We start from the raw sequence: 19108 nt of genomic DNA, 5'->3' as shown, positions 1-19108 counted from the left end.
TTATTTGTACACAATAATTATACATATACACAGTGGTGTAAAGTACTTAAGTAAAAATACTTTAAAGTACTACTTAAATCGTTTTTTGGGAGGTATCTGTACTTTACTTTACTATTTCTATTTTTTTTTTACAACTTTTACTTCACTACATTCCTAAAGAAAATAGTGTACCTTATACTCAATTCATATTCCCTGACATCCAAAAGTACTCGTTTTGACTGCTGAGTAGGACAGGAAAATGGTCTAATGCACACGCTTATCAAGAGAACATCCCTGGTCATCCCTACTGCCTCAGATCTGGAGGACTCACTAAACACACATGCTTTGTTTGTAAATTATATCTGAGTGTTGGAGTGTGCCCCTGGCTTTACGTTAAAAAAATAACATTTGAAATGATGTGTACTTTTACTTTTGATACTTAAATATATTTAAAACCAAATACTTTTAGACTTTTACTCAAGTAGTATTTTACTGGGCGACTTTCACTTTAACTGGAGTCATTTTCTATTAAAGTATCTTTACTTTTACTAAAGTATGACGACAGGTTACTTTTTCCCACCACTGCATATACATTGTATTTATACTCTTTAATACAAGCAGCAAAAAAAAAAAATACCTAATATGGTCAAGGCAGTGATGATTAGAAGACTTCCTGTGATGATGTAATGTCATCTCTGACCATCCCATTGAAAATCTTTCTGTCAGCAGAAAACTGCAGATGGTCACTACTGTACTGTATGCCTGCTATGGTAATCTGGTTCACAGTCACCTCTGCCCACAATAGACTGTCCTAATATGGTCAAGGAAGTGATGATTAGAAGACTTCCTACGGTGATGTAATGTCATCTCTGACCATCCCAGTGAAACTATTTCTGTCTTTGACATGAATACCAAAGTCTGTGGCCAAGCAGAAAACAGCAGATGCTCTCTTCATAGGGAGGCAATACAGGGATTTGTCAAATGGATCCTCCGTCTGTTGCTGTTTTGTGCAGTAGTGCTTCCCAAGCTACTTTTGACCAGAGAATGGCACCCTATGCCCTCTATAGTACAACTAGTTTTTGACCAGAACCCTTATGGAAGCCTATGGGCCCGGGTCAAAATAAGTGCACTATATAGAGAATAAGGTTGCCGTTTGGGACTGCACCATTGGTCTAATGGCTGAAGGCAGAGTGTAGGGCACACAGCCAACTCTCTCTATTTGGCTTGATGTTGAGATGGCAAGCAAACCTGATTACCAGGCAAAACCTAAACTGGTCACTACTGTACCGTATGCCTGCTATAGTAATCACAATAGCCTGGGTATCAGGTAAGACTATAAGCAACAAGGAATGACAAAATAATTGCTTGTTGAAAATATGTACTGTAACTCTGATTGTATCCATGTACTGTACCTCTGATTGTACCCATGTACTGTACCTCTGATTGTACCCATGTACTGTACCTCTGATTGTACCCATGTACTGTACCTCTGATTGTACCCATGTACTGTACCTCTGATTGTACCCATGTACTGTACCTCTGATTGTACCCATGTACTGTAACTCTGATTGTACCCATGTACTGTAACTCTGATTGTAACCATGTACTGTACCTCTGATTGTACCCATGTACTGTACCTCTGATTGTACCCATGTACTGTACCTCTGATTGTACCCATGTACTGTACCTCTGATTGTACCCATGTACTGTAACTCTGATTGTATCCATGTACTGTAACTCTGATTGTAACCATGTACTGTACCTCTGATTGTACCCATGTACTGTACCTCTGATTGTACCCATGTACTGTACCTCTGATTGTACCCATGTACTGTACCTCTGATTGTAACCATGTACTGTACCTCTGATTGTACCCATGTACTGTACCTCTGATTGTAACCATGTACTGTACCTCTGATTGTACCCATGTACTGTACCTCTGATTGTACCCATGTACTGTAACTCTGATTGTACCCATGTACTGTAACTCTGATTGTACCCATGTACTGTACCTCTGATTGTACCCATGTACTGTAACTCTGTACTGTAACTCTGATTGTATCCATGTACTGTAACTCTGTACTGTACCTCTGATTGTACCCATGTACTGTACCTCTGATTGTACCCATGTACTGTACCTCTGATTGTACCCATGTACTGTAACTCTGATTGTACCCATGTACTGTAACTCTGATTGTACCCATGTACTGTACCTCTGATTGTACCCATGTACTGTAACTCTGTACTGTAACTCTGATTGTATCCATGTACTGTAACTCTGTACTGTACCTCTGATTGTACCCATGTACTGTAACTCTGATTGTACCCATGTACTGTAACTCTGATTGTATCCATGTACTGTAACTCTGATTGTAACCATGTACTGTACCTCTGATTGTACCCATGTACTGTTACTCTGATTGTACCCATGTACTGTACCTCTGATTGTACCCATGTACTGTAATTTTGATTGTACCCATGTACTGGAACTCTGATTGTACCCATGTACTGGAACTAGTACAAAAAAGCTTTGACATTTCCTTTACATCATGTTTTCTTGGTTTTAAAACTGTATTTTTTACATCCAGTTCATTTTGCCTTGCTAACATCAATAGCAAGTAGCAGTAGCTAGCTACCAGCCATCTTCAGTGTGCAGTTGCTAGCTACCAGCCATCTTCAGCATGCAGTAGCTAGCTACCAGCCATCTTCAGTGTGCAGTAGCTAGCTACCAGCCATCTTCAGTGTGCAGTAGCTAGCTACCAGCCATCTTCAGTGTGCAGTTGCTAGCTACCAGCCATCTTCAGTGTGCAGTAGCTAGCTACCAGCCATCTTCAGTGTGCAGTTGCTAGCTACCAGCCATCTTCAGTGTGCAGTAGCTAGCTACCAGCCATCTTCAGCATGCAGTTGCTAGCTACCAGCCATCTTCAGTGTGCAGTAGCTAGCTACCAGCCATCTTCAGTGTGCAGTTTTCGCCCCCTACGTTACTGAAAAATTTTGTTGACTTTTTGTTGAAAACCGCCTTTCATTCTCTGGGGAACACGGGAATAAAACCGAGGGTCGACCTCTACCTGAGATCAGTTTCATGATGAAGGATGAAAAGGTGAGGGATTTCAATACCAACTGGTATCAAAAGTATAACGTTAGCTGGTTGACAGGGAGTCTTACATCAAGCCGCTTGTATTGCTGGCCTTGCCTGTTTTTTGGAAAGTCAGGCTTGGGGCTAAAGAGGGGTACAGTGACCTAAAGAACATCGATTGTTCAGCTAAACGCCAAAACAAAAGCAGGGAGCATATTGTAACGACCCTGGGGTTTATATGCGCGGAAATCGACTCTTCCGCAGGAGCTTGCGTTTGCGGCACAGTCGATAGCGCGCCGGACCTCGGGCTCGAAGGTCGAAGGTTCGAGACCTGCTCCATGCTGTTTCATTACATATAAACGCCCACATCAGATACAAGCTTCTTGGGGTAAAAAGCCTCATCAATCATGACTAAGATCTGCTTATTCAAACTGCGCAACACAACGAGAAAGTACAAAGAAACAGGGGATTGTCTCAAGCGGTTTATCAACACCACTGCGTTTTTGGGGGGGGGGGGGCTGAAATAATTGTCTTTTAGAGGACACAAGGAGAGGGAAAGTTCCTCTAACAAGGGCAACTACAAGGAACTTGTAGCGGTAATAGCACGTTACGGCGCTTTACTTCCTGGACATATGGAACTACGTTCTACTGTCTTTTTTCGTAATCAATTCAATAGCTTCCATCGCATCATCCATTAAATTACTTTAATTAAATTAAAAATTTCAAAATATAAAAAAAAATCACGCGCGCTCAAGTAGGCTTTCCACTTTTTGTATTTAGAAAAGATGGTAACACATAATCACTACCGGACAAAACACAAGCAACAACAAAAAAAAAACGAATTACATAAATGTTGTAGCTGCCTAGGTCACACCTAAACTTTAGATCTCCGACATGCTGTACAGAATGAAACACGAGACAACGTTTCAGTCTGATCGACTGTAGGCTACAAATAAGAGCTGCTGGAAACAGACGATGTGCGCTGTCCATTTGGTCTTGAGTATCTCATTGGTAAACGTTATGTATTTGATCTCAGGTAGAGGTCGACCCATCTGTGTGTCAGGAGAAAATATGAATGTGATCAAATTTTGTTTATATTCTAAATTGGGCTGGCTCGGCTGCCTATGCCTTTTCAATTCAAAAATATGAACTGGAATGTATCAGTCCACATAATAGTGATGACAGATGTGAGTTAATTAAGCAATAAGGCCCGAGGGGGTGTGGTATATGGCCAATATACAACGGCTAAGGGTTGTTCTTAGACACGAGGCAATGCGGAGTGCCTGGGTACAGCCCTTAGCCTGTGGTATATTGGCCATATACCACAAACACGTGAGGTGCCTTATTGCTATTATAAACTGGTTACCAACTTAATTAGAGCATTATAAAGATGTGTTTTGTCATACCCGTGGTATAAGGTCTGATATACTACGGCTGTCATCCAATCAGCATTCAGGCCTTGAACCACCCAGTTTATAATGTTGTATAAGTCCAACAGTTGCATAGGCCTGCATGATGCAAACATGCATAACGCTCAGCCCTGTGAGTTATATTGTCTATCAGTTGTTGTCTGTGTGTCTGGGTAGAAGAAATACCCCTCCTAATCTAGTCTAAATATAATTTATATGAACCAATATGTCACGAATCCCACCGGAGATGGTGCCTCTTCCTGTTCGGGCGGCGCTCGGCGGTAGTCGTCACCGGCCTACTAGCTGCCATCGATTCCCGTCTTTTTGTTTTCTGTTATTTGGTGTTGGTATTTAGGTGGAAGCTATTTTCCGGACAGTTTAGTCCTGTGTGTTTGGACTAGGATTTTTTCATGCGCCCGTTGTGTTGGGCATGACCGTTGTTACTGTTGACAGGAATAAAAATCCACGTCCTGAACTAACCTGCTCTCTGCGCTTGACTCATCCACCCAGTACTCCTAGAAGCTCTGACACAATATAAGGTATTGTAGCTGCAGTTTGACAGGGTTTTCGCCCCAGTTCTTTTTTAAACCATGTGACCTGATTTAGGGAAAAGGCCCTTTAATAAAAACCTTTTTACAACTGATTAATCACTGTCATACCTCATCCTGTGGCGTTCTGCATTAGCATCGAATAACCCCCCGTGATATGCAACTTTTCAGGGAAGTTAGGAACCAATATACTCAGTCAGTTAGGAAAGCTAAGGCTAGCTTTTTCAAACAGAAATGTGCATCCTGTAGTACTAATTCTCGAAAGGTTCTGGGACACTGTAAAGTCCATGAAGAATAAGAGCACCTCCTTCCAGCTGCCCACTGCACTGAGGATAGGAAACACTGTCACCACCGATAAATCCACTATAATTGAGAATTTCAATAAGCATTTTTCTACGGCTAGTCATGCTTTCCACCTGGCTACCCCTACCCCGGTCAACAGCCCTGTACCACCCACAGCAACTCGCCCAAGCCTCCCCACTTCTCCTTCACCCAAATCCAAATAGCTGATGTTCTGAAAGAGCTGCAAAATCTGGACCCCTACAAATCAGCCGGGTTAGACAATCTGGACCCTCTCTTTCTAAAATTACCTGCCGAAATTGTTGCAACCCCTATTACTAGCCTGTTCAACCTCTCTTTCGTATCGTCTGAGATTCCCTAAAGATTGGAAAGCAGGTCATCCCCCTCTTCAAAGGGGGAGACACCCTAGACCCAAACTGCTACAGACCTATGTCTATCCTACCCTGCCTTTCTAAGGTCTTCGAAAGCCAAGTCAACAAACAGATTACCGACCATTTCGAATCCCACCGTACCTTCTCTGCTATGCAATCTGATTTCAGAGCTGGTCATGGGTGCACCTCAGCCACGCTCAATGTCCTAAACGACATCATAACCGCCATCGATAAGAGACAATACTGTGCAGCCGTATTCATCGACCTGGCCAAGGCTTTCGACTCTGTCAATCACCACATTCTTATCGGCAGACTCAACAGCCTTGGTTTCTCAAATGATTGCCTCGCCTGGTTCACCAACTACTTCTCTGATAGAGTTCAGTATGTCAAATCGGAGGGCCTGTTGTCCGGACCTCTGGCAGTCTCTATGGGGGTGCCACAGGGTTCAATTCTCGGGCTGACTCTCTTCTCTGTATACATCAATTATGTTGCTCTTGCTGCGGGTGATTCCTTGATCCTCCTCTACGCAGACACCATTCTGTATACATCTGGCCCTTCTTTGGACACTGTGTTAACTAACCTCCAGACGAGCTTCAATGCCATATAACTCTCCTTCCGTGGCCTCCAACTGCTCTTAAATGCAAGTAAAACTAAATGCATGCTCTTCAACCGATTGCCCGCACCTGCCAGCCCATCCAGCATCACTACTCTGGACGGTTCTGACTTAGAATATGTGGACATCTACAAATACCTAGGTGTCTGGTTAGACTGTAAACTTTCCTTCCAGACTCACATTAAACATCTCCAATCCAAAATTAAATCTAGAATCGGCTTCCTATTTCACAACAAAGCCTCCTTCACTCATGCTGCCAAACATACCCTCGTAAAACTGACCTATCCTACCGATCCTCGACTTCGGCGATGTAATTTACAAAATAGCCTCCAACACTCTACTCAACAAATTGGTGCCATCCGTTTTGTCACCAAAGCCCCATAAACTACCCACCACTGCGACCTGTACGCTCTCGTTGACTGGCCTTCGCTTCATACTCGTCGCCAAACCCACTGGCTCCAGGTCATCTACAAGACCCTGCTAGGTAAAGCCCCGCCTTATCTCAGCTCACTGGTCACCATAGCAGCATCACTGGTCACCCCCAAAGCCAATTCCTCGTTTGGCCGCCTTTTTTCAGTCCAGTTCTCTGCTGCCAATGACTGGAACGAACTACAAAAATCACTGAAGCTGGAGACTCATATCTAGCTCACTAGCTTTAAGTACCAGCTGTCAGAGCAGCTCACAGATCACTGCACCTGTACATAGCCCATCTATAAACAGCCCATCCAACTACCTCATCCCCATAGTATATTTATTTATTTATCTTGCTCCTTTGCACCCCAGTATCTCTACTTGCACATTCATCTTCTGCACATCTACCATTCCAGTGTTTAATTGCTATATTGTAATTACTTCGCCACCATGGCCTATTTATTGCCTTAACTCCCTTATCCTACCTCATTTGCACTCACTGTATATAGAGTTTTTGTTTTCTTTTGTTCTATTGTGTTATTGACTGTACTCTTGTTTATTCCATGTGTAACTCTGTGTTGCTGTATGTGTCACACTGCTTTGCTTTATCTTGGCCAGGTCGCAGTTGTAAATGAGAGCTTGTTCTCAACTGGCCAACCTGGTTAAATAAAGGTGAAAGGTGAAAAAGGCCCTACTCCCCCGATTGCTCCGTTTGGCTGGGTGACTCTAGGAAGAGTCTCGGTGGCTCCACCGTGTTCTTGGGGACCTTCACTACTGCAGACATTCTTTGGTGCCGCCAGTCTGCTTGCAGTTGTCAGTTATCGCCAGGTATGTGGATGATCAGGACTTTTATTCAGGAACGTTTCTTGGGCCTACTTTGATCTGTCAAGTGGTTCGAGATGCGCAGTCAAGTGTTTGACTTCATGGAGAAACTTGTTGTTCAAACCTACGATGGCGCAGCTGAAATGGATTGTATCTGCTCTTTGTATTTCCAGCTAACCGTGTTCTCAGGGCTCAGCATGCGGATCTCCCTGTTGACATTGGCCTGCCTGATCTATCCGCTGGTGCTGGTGTCCTTCAAGCAGATGACAGAGTGGATCCAAAACTATGCATGCAGCCTGCAGGAGAGGACCGAGGACCTGAAGCGCCAGAGACAGCTGGCCGAGGACCTCCTGCACCAGATGCTGCCCAAGTCCGTAGCCAAGCAGCTGAGACAGCAGAAGCACGTGGAGGCGGAGAGCTATGAGAAGGAGGGTTTGATTGATCTGAGCAGATTTGGGATTTCAGTTCCAACACGTCGATCAATTCCATTTCTTGCTGCGTCTTAATTTCCATATCCCATAACTCCTGTTCCCTGATTTAAGAGGTGATGACCACTCCACTACCATTGTCATCTCTGTCCCGACATGAACTGAAGCCATGTCTCATGTGCTCATTGAATGTTTCCTTATCCAAGCACTGTGAGTACACTTATCAATTGACTGTATGTGGTCACATACACATGTGTCACATACACAATCACATACACAACCACATTATTACACATCCATGAAATTACTCGTTGCTTGGACTAACTCATTCTTTGCTCTTTGGCCTATCTATGTAGTGTGTTGTGTTATTGTTTTTTGTCTTCCCAGTCAAGTCCTGTCCTGCACTGAAGTCAAGCCTCTGAACACCTCAAACTCATACCTCATACCCTCAGTCAATCACTGCTGTGATCCCTTCCCAACGTTGTGTGAGTTAGCCCTCTCATTCCCATTCCCCATAATATTGTACTATAAATAAAATAATTACTCTGACGATTTTTTGAAACACACTTTGACGTTGCCATGCCGATCTCATGGGTCCCCCATCCTCCTCCTCATGGGTCCCCCATCCTCCTCCTCATGGGTCCCCCATCCTCCTCCTCATGGGTCCCCCATCCTCCTCCTCATGGGTCCCCCATCCTCCTTTTCTGGTCACCAGCCTCCATTGGTACAGTGACCAGACGGAAGTCACTTCTCAGTAAAAGGCATATGGAAGCCCACTTGGAGTTTGGCAAAAGGCACCTAAAGGACTCTCAGACCATGAAAAACAAGATTCTCTAGTCTGATGAAACCAAGATTGAACTTTTTGGCCTGAATGCCAAACGTCACGTCTGGAGGAAACCTGGCACCGTCCCTACGGTGAAGCATGGTGGTGGCAACATCACTACGGTGAAGCATGGTGGTGGCAACATCACTACGGTGAAGCATGGTGGTGGCACCGTCTCAACGGGGAAGCATGGTGGTGGCAGCATCATGCTGTGGGGATGTTTTTCAGCGGCAGGTTCTGGGAGACTAGTCAGGATTAAGCGAAAGATGAACGGAGCAAAGTACAGAGAGATCCTTGATGAAAACCTGCTCCAGAGCGCTCAGGACCTCAGACTGGGGTGAAGGTTCACCTTCCAACAGGACAACGACCCGAAGCACACAGCCAAGACAACGCAGGAGTGGCTTCATGACAAGTCTCTGAATGTCCTTGAGTGTCCCAGCCAGAGCCCGGACTTGAACCCGATCAAACATCTCTGGAGAGATCTGAAAATAGCTGTGCAGCAACGCTCCCCATCCAACCTGACAGAGCTTGAGAGGATCTGCAGAGAAGAATGGGAGAAACTCTCCAAATATATGTTATCCAAAAACCTGTTTTTGCTTTGTCATTATGGGGTATTATGTGTAGATTGACGAGGGGAAAAAACAATTTAATCAATTTTTAAATATGGCTGTAACGCAACAAAATGTGGAAAAAGTCAAGGGATCAAAATCCTTTCCCAATGTACTGTAATACTCTTACAATCAGCAAAAGAATAGACTGTCCTAATATGGTCAAGGCAGTGATGAGTAGAAGACTTCCTGTGATGATGTCATGTCATCTCTGACCTTCCCAGGGAGACTATTTCTGTCAGCAGAAAACAGCAGATGCTCTCTTCACAGGGAGGCAATACAGGGATTTGTTGAATGGGTCATCCTTCTGATGCTGTTTTTGGTCAAGGGTGCTTCCCAAAATGGCTCCCTATGCCTTATATAGTGCACTACTTTTGACCAGAGCCCTATGGAAGCTTAAACTGGTCCCTACTGTACTGTATGCCTGCTATGGTAATCTGGTTCACAGCCACCTCTGCCCACAATAGCCTGGGTACCAGGTAAGATTAAAAGCAACAAGGTAAATAAAAAAATGAATGGGTGGAATAATGTGACCAAGGCAAAAAAGCATTTGTTGGCTACCTCTGATTGTACCCATGTACTGTAACTCTGATTGTACCCGTGTACTATAACTCTGATTGAACCCATGTACTGTTACTCTGATTGTACCCATGTACTGTTACTCTGATTGTACCCATGTACTGTAACTAGTACAAAAAAACGTAGCATTTTCTTTACATTACAAGTTCAGATAAATCTATTTTTTAATCTCTTCATACTGTTTAAAACACATAACATACCAGACAGAATACCACAACTCATATACTGTATATCCAATGTTGTTTTACTTCAGATTGGGATTTCAAAATCTTCCAACTAAGATTTCTGGGAAACCTGGGGGGGGGGGGGGGGAGTTACTGGAACGTTTCAGCGTTAGTTGTGATGCAGTACATTGGCACAGGTTGGGTATGATGACACCTCAGAAAAGGGTCTGTTGGATAGCTAGAAGAGCAGAGTAGGACCTGGCCTGTCATCCGTGGTCCTGTGGTGAAACCACCTGTCCTGGGCGTAGGACTTGTCACTGCCTTGTTTCATCACAATGCTGTTGTTTCTGGTGCATTGGGGCAGCAGGGTAGCCTAGTGGTTTAGAGCGTTGGACTTGTAACCGAAAAGTTGCAAATTCAAATCAACGAGCTGACAAGGTACAACTCTGTCTTTCTGCTCCTGAACAAGGAAGTTAACCCACTGTTCCCCGGGAGGCCGTCATTGAAAATAAGAATTTGTTATTAACTGACTTGCCTAGTCAAATAAAGGTCAAATAAAATTTCAGTCCTGGTTTGTACTAATCTCTTGTCGATGTAGTTTGCGGGATATTTTTTGGTTCTGTGTTGTCAAGATTAAGACTTGCACAAATCTAGTCAAATAAGCTAAATACGGTCGTACTTGGTGACTGACCGGATGAGAGCAACTTGAAGTGATGAGAAAAATTAACTAAAACTAAAAGTTACATAAACAGAAGTTATTAACACTTGGAGAGTTTAAAATAAACGTTTTTTAATTTTAAATTGAAATTGATTAGATCATCAGAAATAAATGATTGCCTAGCCACAGTAATAATCATTCATAGTGGCGGAGCAGAATTATATACAGAAAACGTACAGTACATGATTGTACTATATATAATAATATATAATATATATATTAATATATATCATTAACAATAGATTAAATTCATGAAACATTTCTGCGCTACAACAGAGTAAACATACAGTATATAGAAGTGTTTATTGCTCCTCGGTGAACCTGACATCAGTGTGTCCGCTAACAGCTTCGCTTCCTCCACTGTCCCTGTCTCTTTACAGGACTAGTGGGGCTTGACAACGTGCCAACCAGTAGTCCTCCTATATAGCCAAGGATTCGATTCGATAGCAGCACTGGTGACATTTTAAGCTAGCTGTGGAGTGAGCTTAGCTTACGGCACGTTCTTATCGCCGTTACAACAGCTGAGTGTCTGTTTCTGTCTGTGCAAGAGAACCAGTGGTGTAAAGTACTTAAGTTAAACATACTTTCAAGTACTCCTTAAGTAGTTTTTTTGGTGGTATCTATACTTTACTTTATTATTTATATTTCTGGCAACTTTTACTTTACTACATTGCTAATGAAAAGAATGTACTTTTTACTCCATACATTTTCCCCTGAAACCCAAAAGTACTTGTTACATTTTGACAGGAAAATGGTCCAATTCACACACTTATCAAGAGAACATCGCTGGTCATCTTTACTTCCTCTGATCTGGCGGACTCACTAAACACAAATGCTTAGTTTGTAAATGATGTTTGAGTGTTGGAGTGTGCCCCTGGCTATCCCTCCCAAAATATTATAATAATTGTGCTGTCTGGTTTGCTTAATATAAGGAATTTGAAATGGTTAACACTTTTACATTTACTTTTGATACTTAAGTATATTTAAAACCAAATACTTTTAGACTTTAGTCTAAAGTAGTATTTTACTGGGTGACTGTTACTTGAGTGATTTTCTATTAAAGTATCTTTACTTTTCCTCAAGTTTGACTATTGGGTACTTTTTCCACCACTGAAGAGGACTGCAGTGATTTTACCTAAACAGCCTGAGATTACAAGATGGCTGGTCTTTAATCATAACATAGCCCTTCTATCCAGTCTTTACAGTGAGAGCAGTCACTTCTTCTCCAGTCTTTACAGTGAAGCAGAGCAGACACTTCTTCTCCAGTCTTTACAGTGAGAGCAGACACTTCTTCTCCGGTCTTTACAGTGAGAGCAGACACTTTTTCTCCAGTCTTTACAGTGAGAGCAGACACTTCTTCTCCAGTCTTTACAGTGAGAGCAGACACTTCTTCTCCAGTCTTTACAGTGAGAACAGACACTTCTTCTCCAGTCTTTACAGTGAAGCAGAGCAGACACTTCTTCTCCAGTCTTTACAGTGAGAGCAGACACTTCTTGTCCAGTCTTTACAGTGAGAGCAGACACTTCTTCTCCAGTCTTTACAGTGAGAGCAGACACTTCTTCTCCAGTCTTTACAGTGAGAGCAGACACTTCTTCTCCAGTCTTTACAGTGAGAACAGACACTTCTTCTCCGGTCTTTACAGTGAGAACAGACACTTCAACTCTGGTCTTTACAGTGAGAACAGACACTTCTTCTCCGGTCTTTACAGTGAGAGCAGACACTTCTTCTCCAGTCTTTACAGTGAGAGCAGACACTTCTTCTCCAGTCTTTACAGTGAGAACAGACACTTCTTCTCCAGTCTTTACAGTGAAGCAGAGCAGACACTTCTTCTCCAGTCTTTACAGTGAGAGCAGACACTTCTTCTCCAGTCTTTACAGTGAGAGCAGACACTTCTTCTCCAGTCTTTACAGTGAGAGCAGACACTTCTTCTCCAGTCTTTACAGTGAGAGCAGACACTTCTTCTCCAGTCTTTACAGTGAGAACAGACACTTCTTCTCCGGTCTTTACAGTGAGAACAGACACTTCAACTCTGGTCTTTACAGTGAGAACAGACACTTCTTCTCCGGTCTTTACAGTGAGAACAGACACTTCTTCTCCGGTCTTTACAGTGAAGAAGACACTTCTTCTCCAGTCTTTACAGTGAGAGCAGACACTTCTTCTCCAGTCTTTACAGTGAGAACAGACACTTCTTCTCCAGTCTTTACAGTGAGAGCAGACACTTCTTCTCCGGTCTTTACAGTGAGAGCAGACACTTCTTCTCCAGTCTTTACAGTGAGAGCAGACACTTCTTCTCCAGTCTTTACAGTGAGAGCAGACACTTCTTCTCCAGTCTTTACAGTGAAGCAGAGCAGACACTTCTTCTCCAGTCTTTACAGTGAGAGCAGACACTTCTTCTCCAGTCTTTACAGTGAGAGCAGACACTTCTTCTCCAGTCTTTACAGTGAGAGCAGACACTTCTTCTCCAGTCTTTACAGTGAGAGCAGACACTTCTTCTCCAGTCTTTACAGTGAGAGCAGACACTTCTTCTCCAGTCTTTACAGTGAGAACAGACACTTCTTCTCCGGTCTTTACAGTGAGAACAGACACTTCTTCTCCGGTCTTTACAGTGAGAACAGACACTTCTTCTCCGGTCTTTACAGTGAGAACAGACACTTCTTCTCCGGTCTTTACAGTGAGAACAGACACTTCTTCTCCGGTCTTTACAGTGAGAACAGACACTTCTTCTCCAGTCTTTACAGTGAGAACAGACACTTCTTCTCCGGTCTTTACAGTGAGAACAGACACTTCGTCTCCGGTCTTTACAGTGAGAACAGACACTTCTTCTCCAGTCTTTACAGTGAGAGCAGACACTTCTTCTCCGGTCTTTACAGTGAGAACAGACACTTCTTCTCCAGTCTTTACAGTGAAGCAGAGCAGACACTTCTTCTCCGGTCTTTACAGTGAGAACAGACACTTCTTCTCCGGTCTTTGCAGTGAGAACAGACACTTCTTCTCCGGTCTTTACAGTGAGAACAGACACTTCTTCTCCAGTCTTTACAGTGAGAGCAGACACTTCTTCTCCAGTCTTTACAGTGAGAGCAGACACTTCTTCTCTAGTCTTTACAGTGAGAGCAGACACTTCTTCTCCGGTCTTTACAGTGAGAACAGACACTTCTTCTCCAGTCTTTACAGTGAGAACAGACACTTCTTCTCCAGTCTTTACAGTGGGAGCAGACACTTCTTCTCCAGTCTTTACAGTGAGAGCAGACACTTCTTCTCCAGTCTTTACAGTGAGAGCAGACACTTCTTCTCCAGTCTTTACAGTGAGAGCAGACACTTCTTCTCCAGTCTTTACAGTGAGAACAGACACTTCTTCTCCAGTCTTTACAGTGAAGCAGAGCAGACACTTCTTCTCCAGTCTTTACAGTGAGAGCAGACACTTCTTCTCCAGTCTTTACAGTGAGAGCAGACACTTCTTCTCCAGTCTTTACAGTGAGAGCAGACACTTCTTCTCCAGTCTTTACAGTGAGAGCAGACACTTCTTCTCCAGTCTTTACAGTGAGAGCAGACACTTCTTCTCCAGTCTTTACAGTGAAGCAGAGCAGACACTTCTTCTCCAGTCTTTACAGTGAGAGCAGACACTTCTTCTCCAGTCTTTACAGTGAGAGCAGACACTTCTTCTCCAGTCTTTACAGTGAGAGCAGACACTTCTTCTCCAGTCTTTACAGTGAAGCAGAGCAGACACTTCTTCTCCAGTCTTTACAGTGAGAGCAGACACTTCTTCTCCAGTCTTTACAGTGAGAGCAGACACTTCTTCTCCAGTCTTTACAGTGAGAGCAGACACTTCTTCTCCAGTCTTTACAGTGAGAGCAGACACTTCTATCCCAGTTCAGGTGGTCTATCCCAGTTCAGGTAGTCTATCCCAGTTCAGATAGTCTATCCCAGTTCAGGTAGTCTATCCCAGTTCAGGTGGTCTATCCCAGTTCAGGTAGTCTATCCCAGTTCAGATAGTCTATCCCAGTTCAGGTAGTCTATCCCAGTTCAGATAGTCTATCCCAGTTCAGGTAGTCTATCCCAGTTCAGATAGTCTATCCCAGTTCAGGTAGTCTATCCCAGTTCAGGTAGTCTATCCCAGTTCATATAGTCTATCCCAGTTCATATAGTCTATCCCAGTTCAGATAGTCTATCCCAGTTCAGGTGGTCTATCCCAGTTCAGGTAGTCTATCCCAGTTCAGGTAGTCTATCCCAGTTCAGGTAGTCTATCCCAGTTCAGGTAGTCTATCCCAGTTCAGGTAGTCTATCCCAGTTCAGGTAGTCTATCCCAGTTCAGATAGTCTATCCCAGTTCAGGTAGTCTATCCCAGTTCAGATACTCTGTCCCAGTTCAGGTAGTCTATCCCAGTGCAGGTGGTCTATCCCAGTGCAGGTGGTCTATCCCAGTTCAGGTGGTCTATCCCAGTTCAGGTAGTCTATCCCAGTTTCTGTTTGGTGCCTAAAGAAATCTGACCTGATCACTGAGTCTCGACCAGGGATCACTGAGTCTCGACCAGGGATCACTGAGTCTCGGCCAGGGATCTTCAAATCCCAGCCTGGAGGTCCAGAGTACTGCTGGTTTTCTGTTCTACCTGATCATTATTTGCATCCACCTGGTGTCCAAGGTCTAAATCAGTCCCTGATTAGAGGGGAAGAATTCAAAATCAGCAGCGGAACTGGTTTTGATGTCCCAGATTTGAATTGGCCCGGTCTAGACCGAGCTGCGTCTCTTGGCGAAGGCCCTGAAAGGGGCGAGGAAGTTTAAGCCAGAGGCTATGGAACTGATGCACTGGTGAGGGCTGCATACACACCCTGTATCACCCGGCTCGCAGTAGTGAGAGGACACCATGTCCCAGCGAGGGGGGAGCATGGTGCTGTTCTCTACGTAGTGGTCAGAGAAGCCCATCATCATTGGAATAGATCCCTGGCCCTGCAGATTCTCCCTGCTGCGGTACCACAGACACGAACACACTGTCTGGAAGCCCAGCACCTCGCTGTACACATCCTTCAAGTCTCGCTTGGTGCCGCTGGTAGTAGCGGCTAGTGGAGTGGAGGAGGAAGTGGAAGCCGAGACAGAAACGACAGACAGACCGCCGTCGGCGTTCTTCTTACCCCTCGTGGAGAGGAGGGCTTTCTGCACGGCGTCTCGCCGCTCGTCCTCTGTGTTCATCATCAAGAACCTCAACACCACCAGGTTGAGGAAGGCTCCGATCACGGTAAGTCCTGTCAAGATGTACACGAAGCAGAAGGCCACGTAGCGCGGGTCGTTCTGCAAAGCGTGGTCCTTCTGCAGCGCCACGTAGTCCCCGAAGCCGATGGTGGTCAGGGTGATGAAGCAGTAATAGTAGGCGTGGAAGAAGCTCCAGCCCTCGTAGTGGGAGAAGGCTGCCGCCCCGACACACAGCGTTGACATGCAGGAGAAGAAGCCGATGGTCACCATGTTGGCCATGGACACCTCGGTGTGGTGCAGGCCCAGACACTGCTTGGCCCGGTGGAGAAGGAAGCGGACCAGTGTGTTGATGCGTTCTCCCATGCTCTGGAACATGACGAGGGTCAGGGGGATCCCCAGGAGGGCGTAGAACATACAGAACACCTTCCCTGAGTCCGTGCTGGGTGCAGCATGGCCGTACCCTGGGAGAGGAGAGGTAGAGGAGAGGTAGAGGAGAGGAGAGGATAGAGGAGAGAGAGGAGAGAGAGAGAGGAGGAGAGAGGAGAGAGAGAGAGAGAGAGAGAGAGAGAGAGAGAGAGAGAGAGAGAGAGAGAGAGAGAGAGGAGAGAGAGGAGAGGAGAGGAGAGGAGAGGAGAGGAGAGGAGAGGAGAGGAGAGGAGAGGAGAGAGAGGAGGAGAGAGGAGTAGAAGAGAGGAGGGAGAGGAGAGGAGAGGAGAGGAGAGGGAGAGGAGAGGAGAGGAGAGGGAGAGGAGAAGACAAGAGAGGACAAGAGAGGAGGAGAGAGGAGGAGAGAGGGAGAGGAGAGGAAAGGTAGATGTATATTAGAACATGCAGACCACCTTCCCTAAGTCTGTGCTGGGGGCAGCATGGTCATACCCTGGGAGAGGAGAAGAAGGGGAGAGGAGAGGAGGAGAGGGAGAGGAGGAGAGAGGGAGAGGAGAGGAGAGGGGAAGGGTAGAGAAGAGGAGGAGAGATCAATGTCCTCATTCTGATTATAAACAGTGGTGGAACACAAAAAGGCTCAATGATAGTGGCTTACAGTTGGGAGTAGCGTCATAAATGGCACACTATTCCCTGTATAGTGCACTACTGTTGTAGGGATGCACATTTTAAGCTACCCAAATGTAAGCCACTATCACTGTGCCTTTTTGTGTTCCACCACTATCTATACTCAGAATGAGGGTACTGCTACCTGCATCAAGAATTCGACACACACACTAATCTCCAAATGTGTGTGGTAGAAATAAGCGGGTCTACATTTTCTCAAATGATCTTGACCAAATAGAACCCTGAGGAGACGTTAGCATAGCTTACCTATTGTAGTTATCACAGTGATAGAACCCCGAGGAGATGTTAGCATAGCTTACCTATTGTAGTTATCACAGTGATAGAACCCTGAGGAGATGTTAGCATAGCTTACCTATTGTAGTTATCACAGTGATAGAACCCAGAGGAGACGTTAGCATAGCTTACCTATTGTAGTTATCACAGTGATAGAACCCTGAGGAGATGTTAGCATAGCTTACCTATTGTAGTTATCACAGTGATAGAACCCAGAGGAGACGTTAGCATAGCTTACCTATTGTAGTTATCACAGTGATAGAACCCAGAGGAGACGTTAGCATAGCTTACCTATTGTAGTTATCACAGTGATAGAACCCTGAGGAGACGTTAGCATAGCTTACCAATTGTAGTTATCACAGTGATAGAACCCTGAGGAGACGTTAGCATAGCTTACCTATTGTAGTTATCACAGTGATAGAACCCTGAGGAGACGTTAGCATAGCTTACCAATTGTAGTTATCACAGTGATAGAACCCTGAGGAGACGTTAGCATAGCTTACCTATTGTAGTTATCACAGTGATAGAACCCAGAGGAGATGTTAGCATAGCTTACCTATTGTAGTTATCACAGTGATAGAACCCTGAGGAGACGTTAGCATAGCTTACCAATTGTAGTTATCACAGTGATAGAACCCTGAGGAGACGTTAGCATAGCTTACCTATTGTAGTTATCACAGTGATAGAACCCTGAGGAGACGTTAGCATAGCTTACCTATTGTAGTTATCACAGTGATAGAACCCTGAGGAGACGTTAGCATAGCTTACCTATTGTAGTTATCACAGTGATAGCGAAGTAAAAAGATCCGGCGAATTTCCACTGCACCCCGGCTTTGTGCGGTTTCAGTTGCAACATCACGACTTCGAGCTCGTCAAAGTTCACTTTGGTCAAGTTGTATTTTTGTATTAAATCCCACTTCCTCTCGTCCAGCTTTCTCTTTTGGCTTCTCTCCTGTTTAGATTCCAGGGTGTCGAAGACGGCTGCCCCGACCAGCAGGTAGGTAAAGATGCTCATGATGAGAGCAAGGGTGCGTACGTTCTGTTTCTTCATCGTGACTGGAGAGTTAGTTCCTTGGAGACAGACAGGCTCTCGTCTTATAAACATCTACTAGGTTTTAGCCTCATCCTAACGGACTCTGTGGTAATAGAAAACCTTTACGAAGCACTTCCTGGCGCACTTCCTTTTCGGGCACCACTCCCACGGCGGAGTGGGATGTCTGTTCTTTCAGCAGCATCCCCAAGGCTCAGTGGGATGTCTTGCCCTATTTGGTCATCTTGTCAGGAGCATATGGATGTAGCTCTGGTCCCGGGTGTTACTAGGAGCATATGGATGTAGCTCTGGGCCAGGTTGTTACATGTGGATCTAGCTCTGGTCCAGGGTGTTACTAAGAGCATGTGGATCTAGCGCAGTGTTACTAGGAGCATGTGGATCTAGCTCTGGTCCCGGGTGTTACTAGGAGCATGTGGATCTGGCTCTGGTCCAGGGTGTTACTAGAAGTATATATGTGTAGCTCTGGTCCAGGGTGTTACTAGGAGCATGTGGATCTAGCTCTGGTCCAGGGTGTTACTAGGAGCATATATATATAGGAGCATATATATATATATATGCTCCTAGTAACACCCTGGACCAGAGCTAGGGTGTTACTAGGGTGTGGGTGTGGCTAGGGTGTAGCTCTGGTCCAGGGTGTTACTAGGAGCGTGTGGATCTAGCTCTGGTCCAGGGTGTTACTAGAAGTA

The 19108-nt window shown here is 44.8% G+C and overlaps 1 protein-coding gene across 1 annotated transcript; it reads right to left on the bottom strand.

Moving 5' to 3' along the window:
- Positions 1–14373: 14373 nt before the first annotated feature.
- kcnk3b (potassium channel, subfamily K, member 3b) lies at positions 14374–18791 on the bottom strand. Its single transcript, XM_055865638.1, has 2 exons — positions 18140–18791; positions 14374–16491 (listed from the first exon to the last, which is right to left on the bottom strand). Exons 1-2 carry the CDS (start codon positions 18474–18476, stop codon positions 15572–15574), a joined length of 1257 nt encoding a protein of 418 aa, XP_055721613.1. The 5' UTR covers positions 18477–18791; the 3' UTR covers positions 14374–15571.
- Between the last annotated feature and the right edge of the window lie 317 nt (positions 18792–19108).

Source organism: Salvelinus fontinalis, chromosome 16 (genome assembly GCF_029448725.1).
Source record: "Salvelinus fontinalis isolate EN_2023a chromosome 16, ASM2944872v1, whole genome shotgun sequence".
NCBI classification, from domain to species: domain Eukaryota; kingdom Metazoa; phylum Chordata; class Actinopteri; order Salmoniformes; family Salmonidae; genus Salvelinus; species Salvelinus fontinalis.
This window is presented reverse-complemented; position numbering and strand designations above follow the sequence as displayed.

Bases quoted from the DNA above. Each gene is read 5' to 3' on its own strand.
- kcnk3b (XM_055865638.1), bottom strand. From the start codon at position 18,476: ATGTTTATAAGACGAGAGCCTGTCTGTCTCCAAGGAACTAACTCTCCA. The intron at 16,492-18,139 runs GTAAGCTATGCT...CTCCTCTCCCAG, and splicing joins CACTGTGATAACTACAATAG to GGTACGGCCATGCTGCACCC.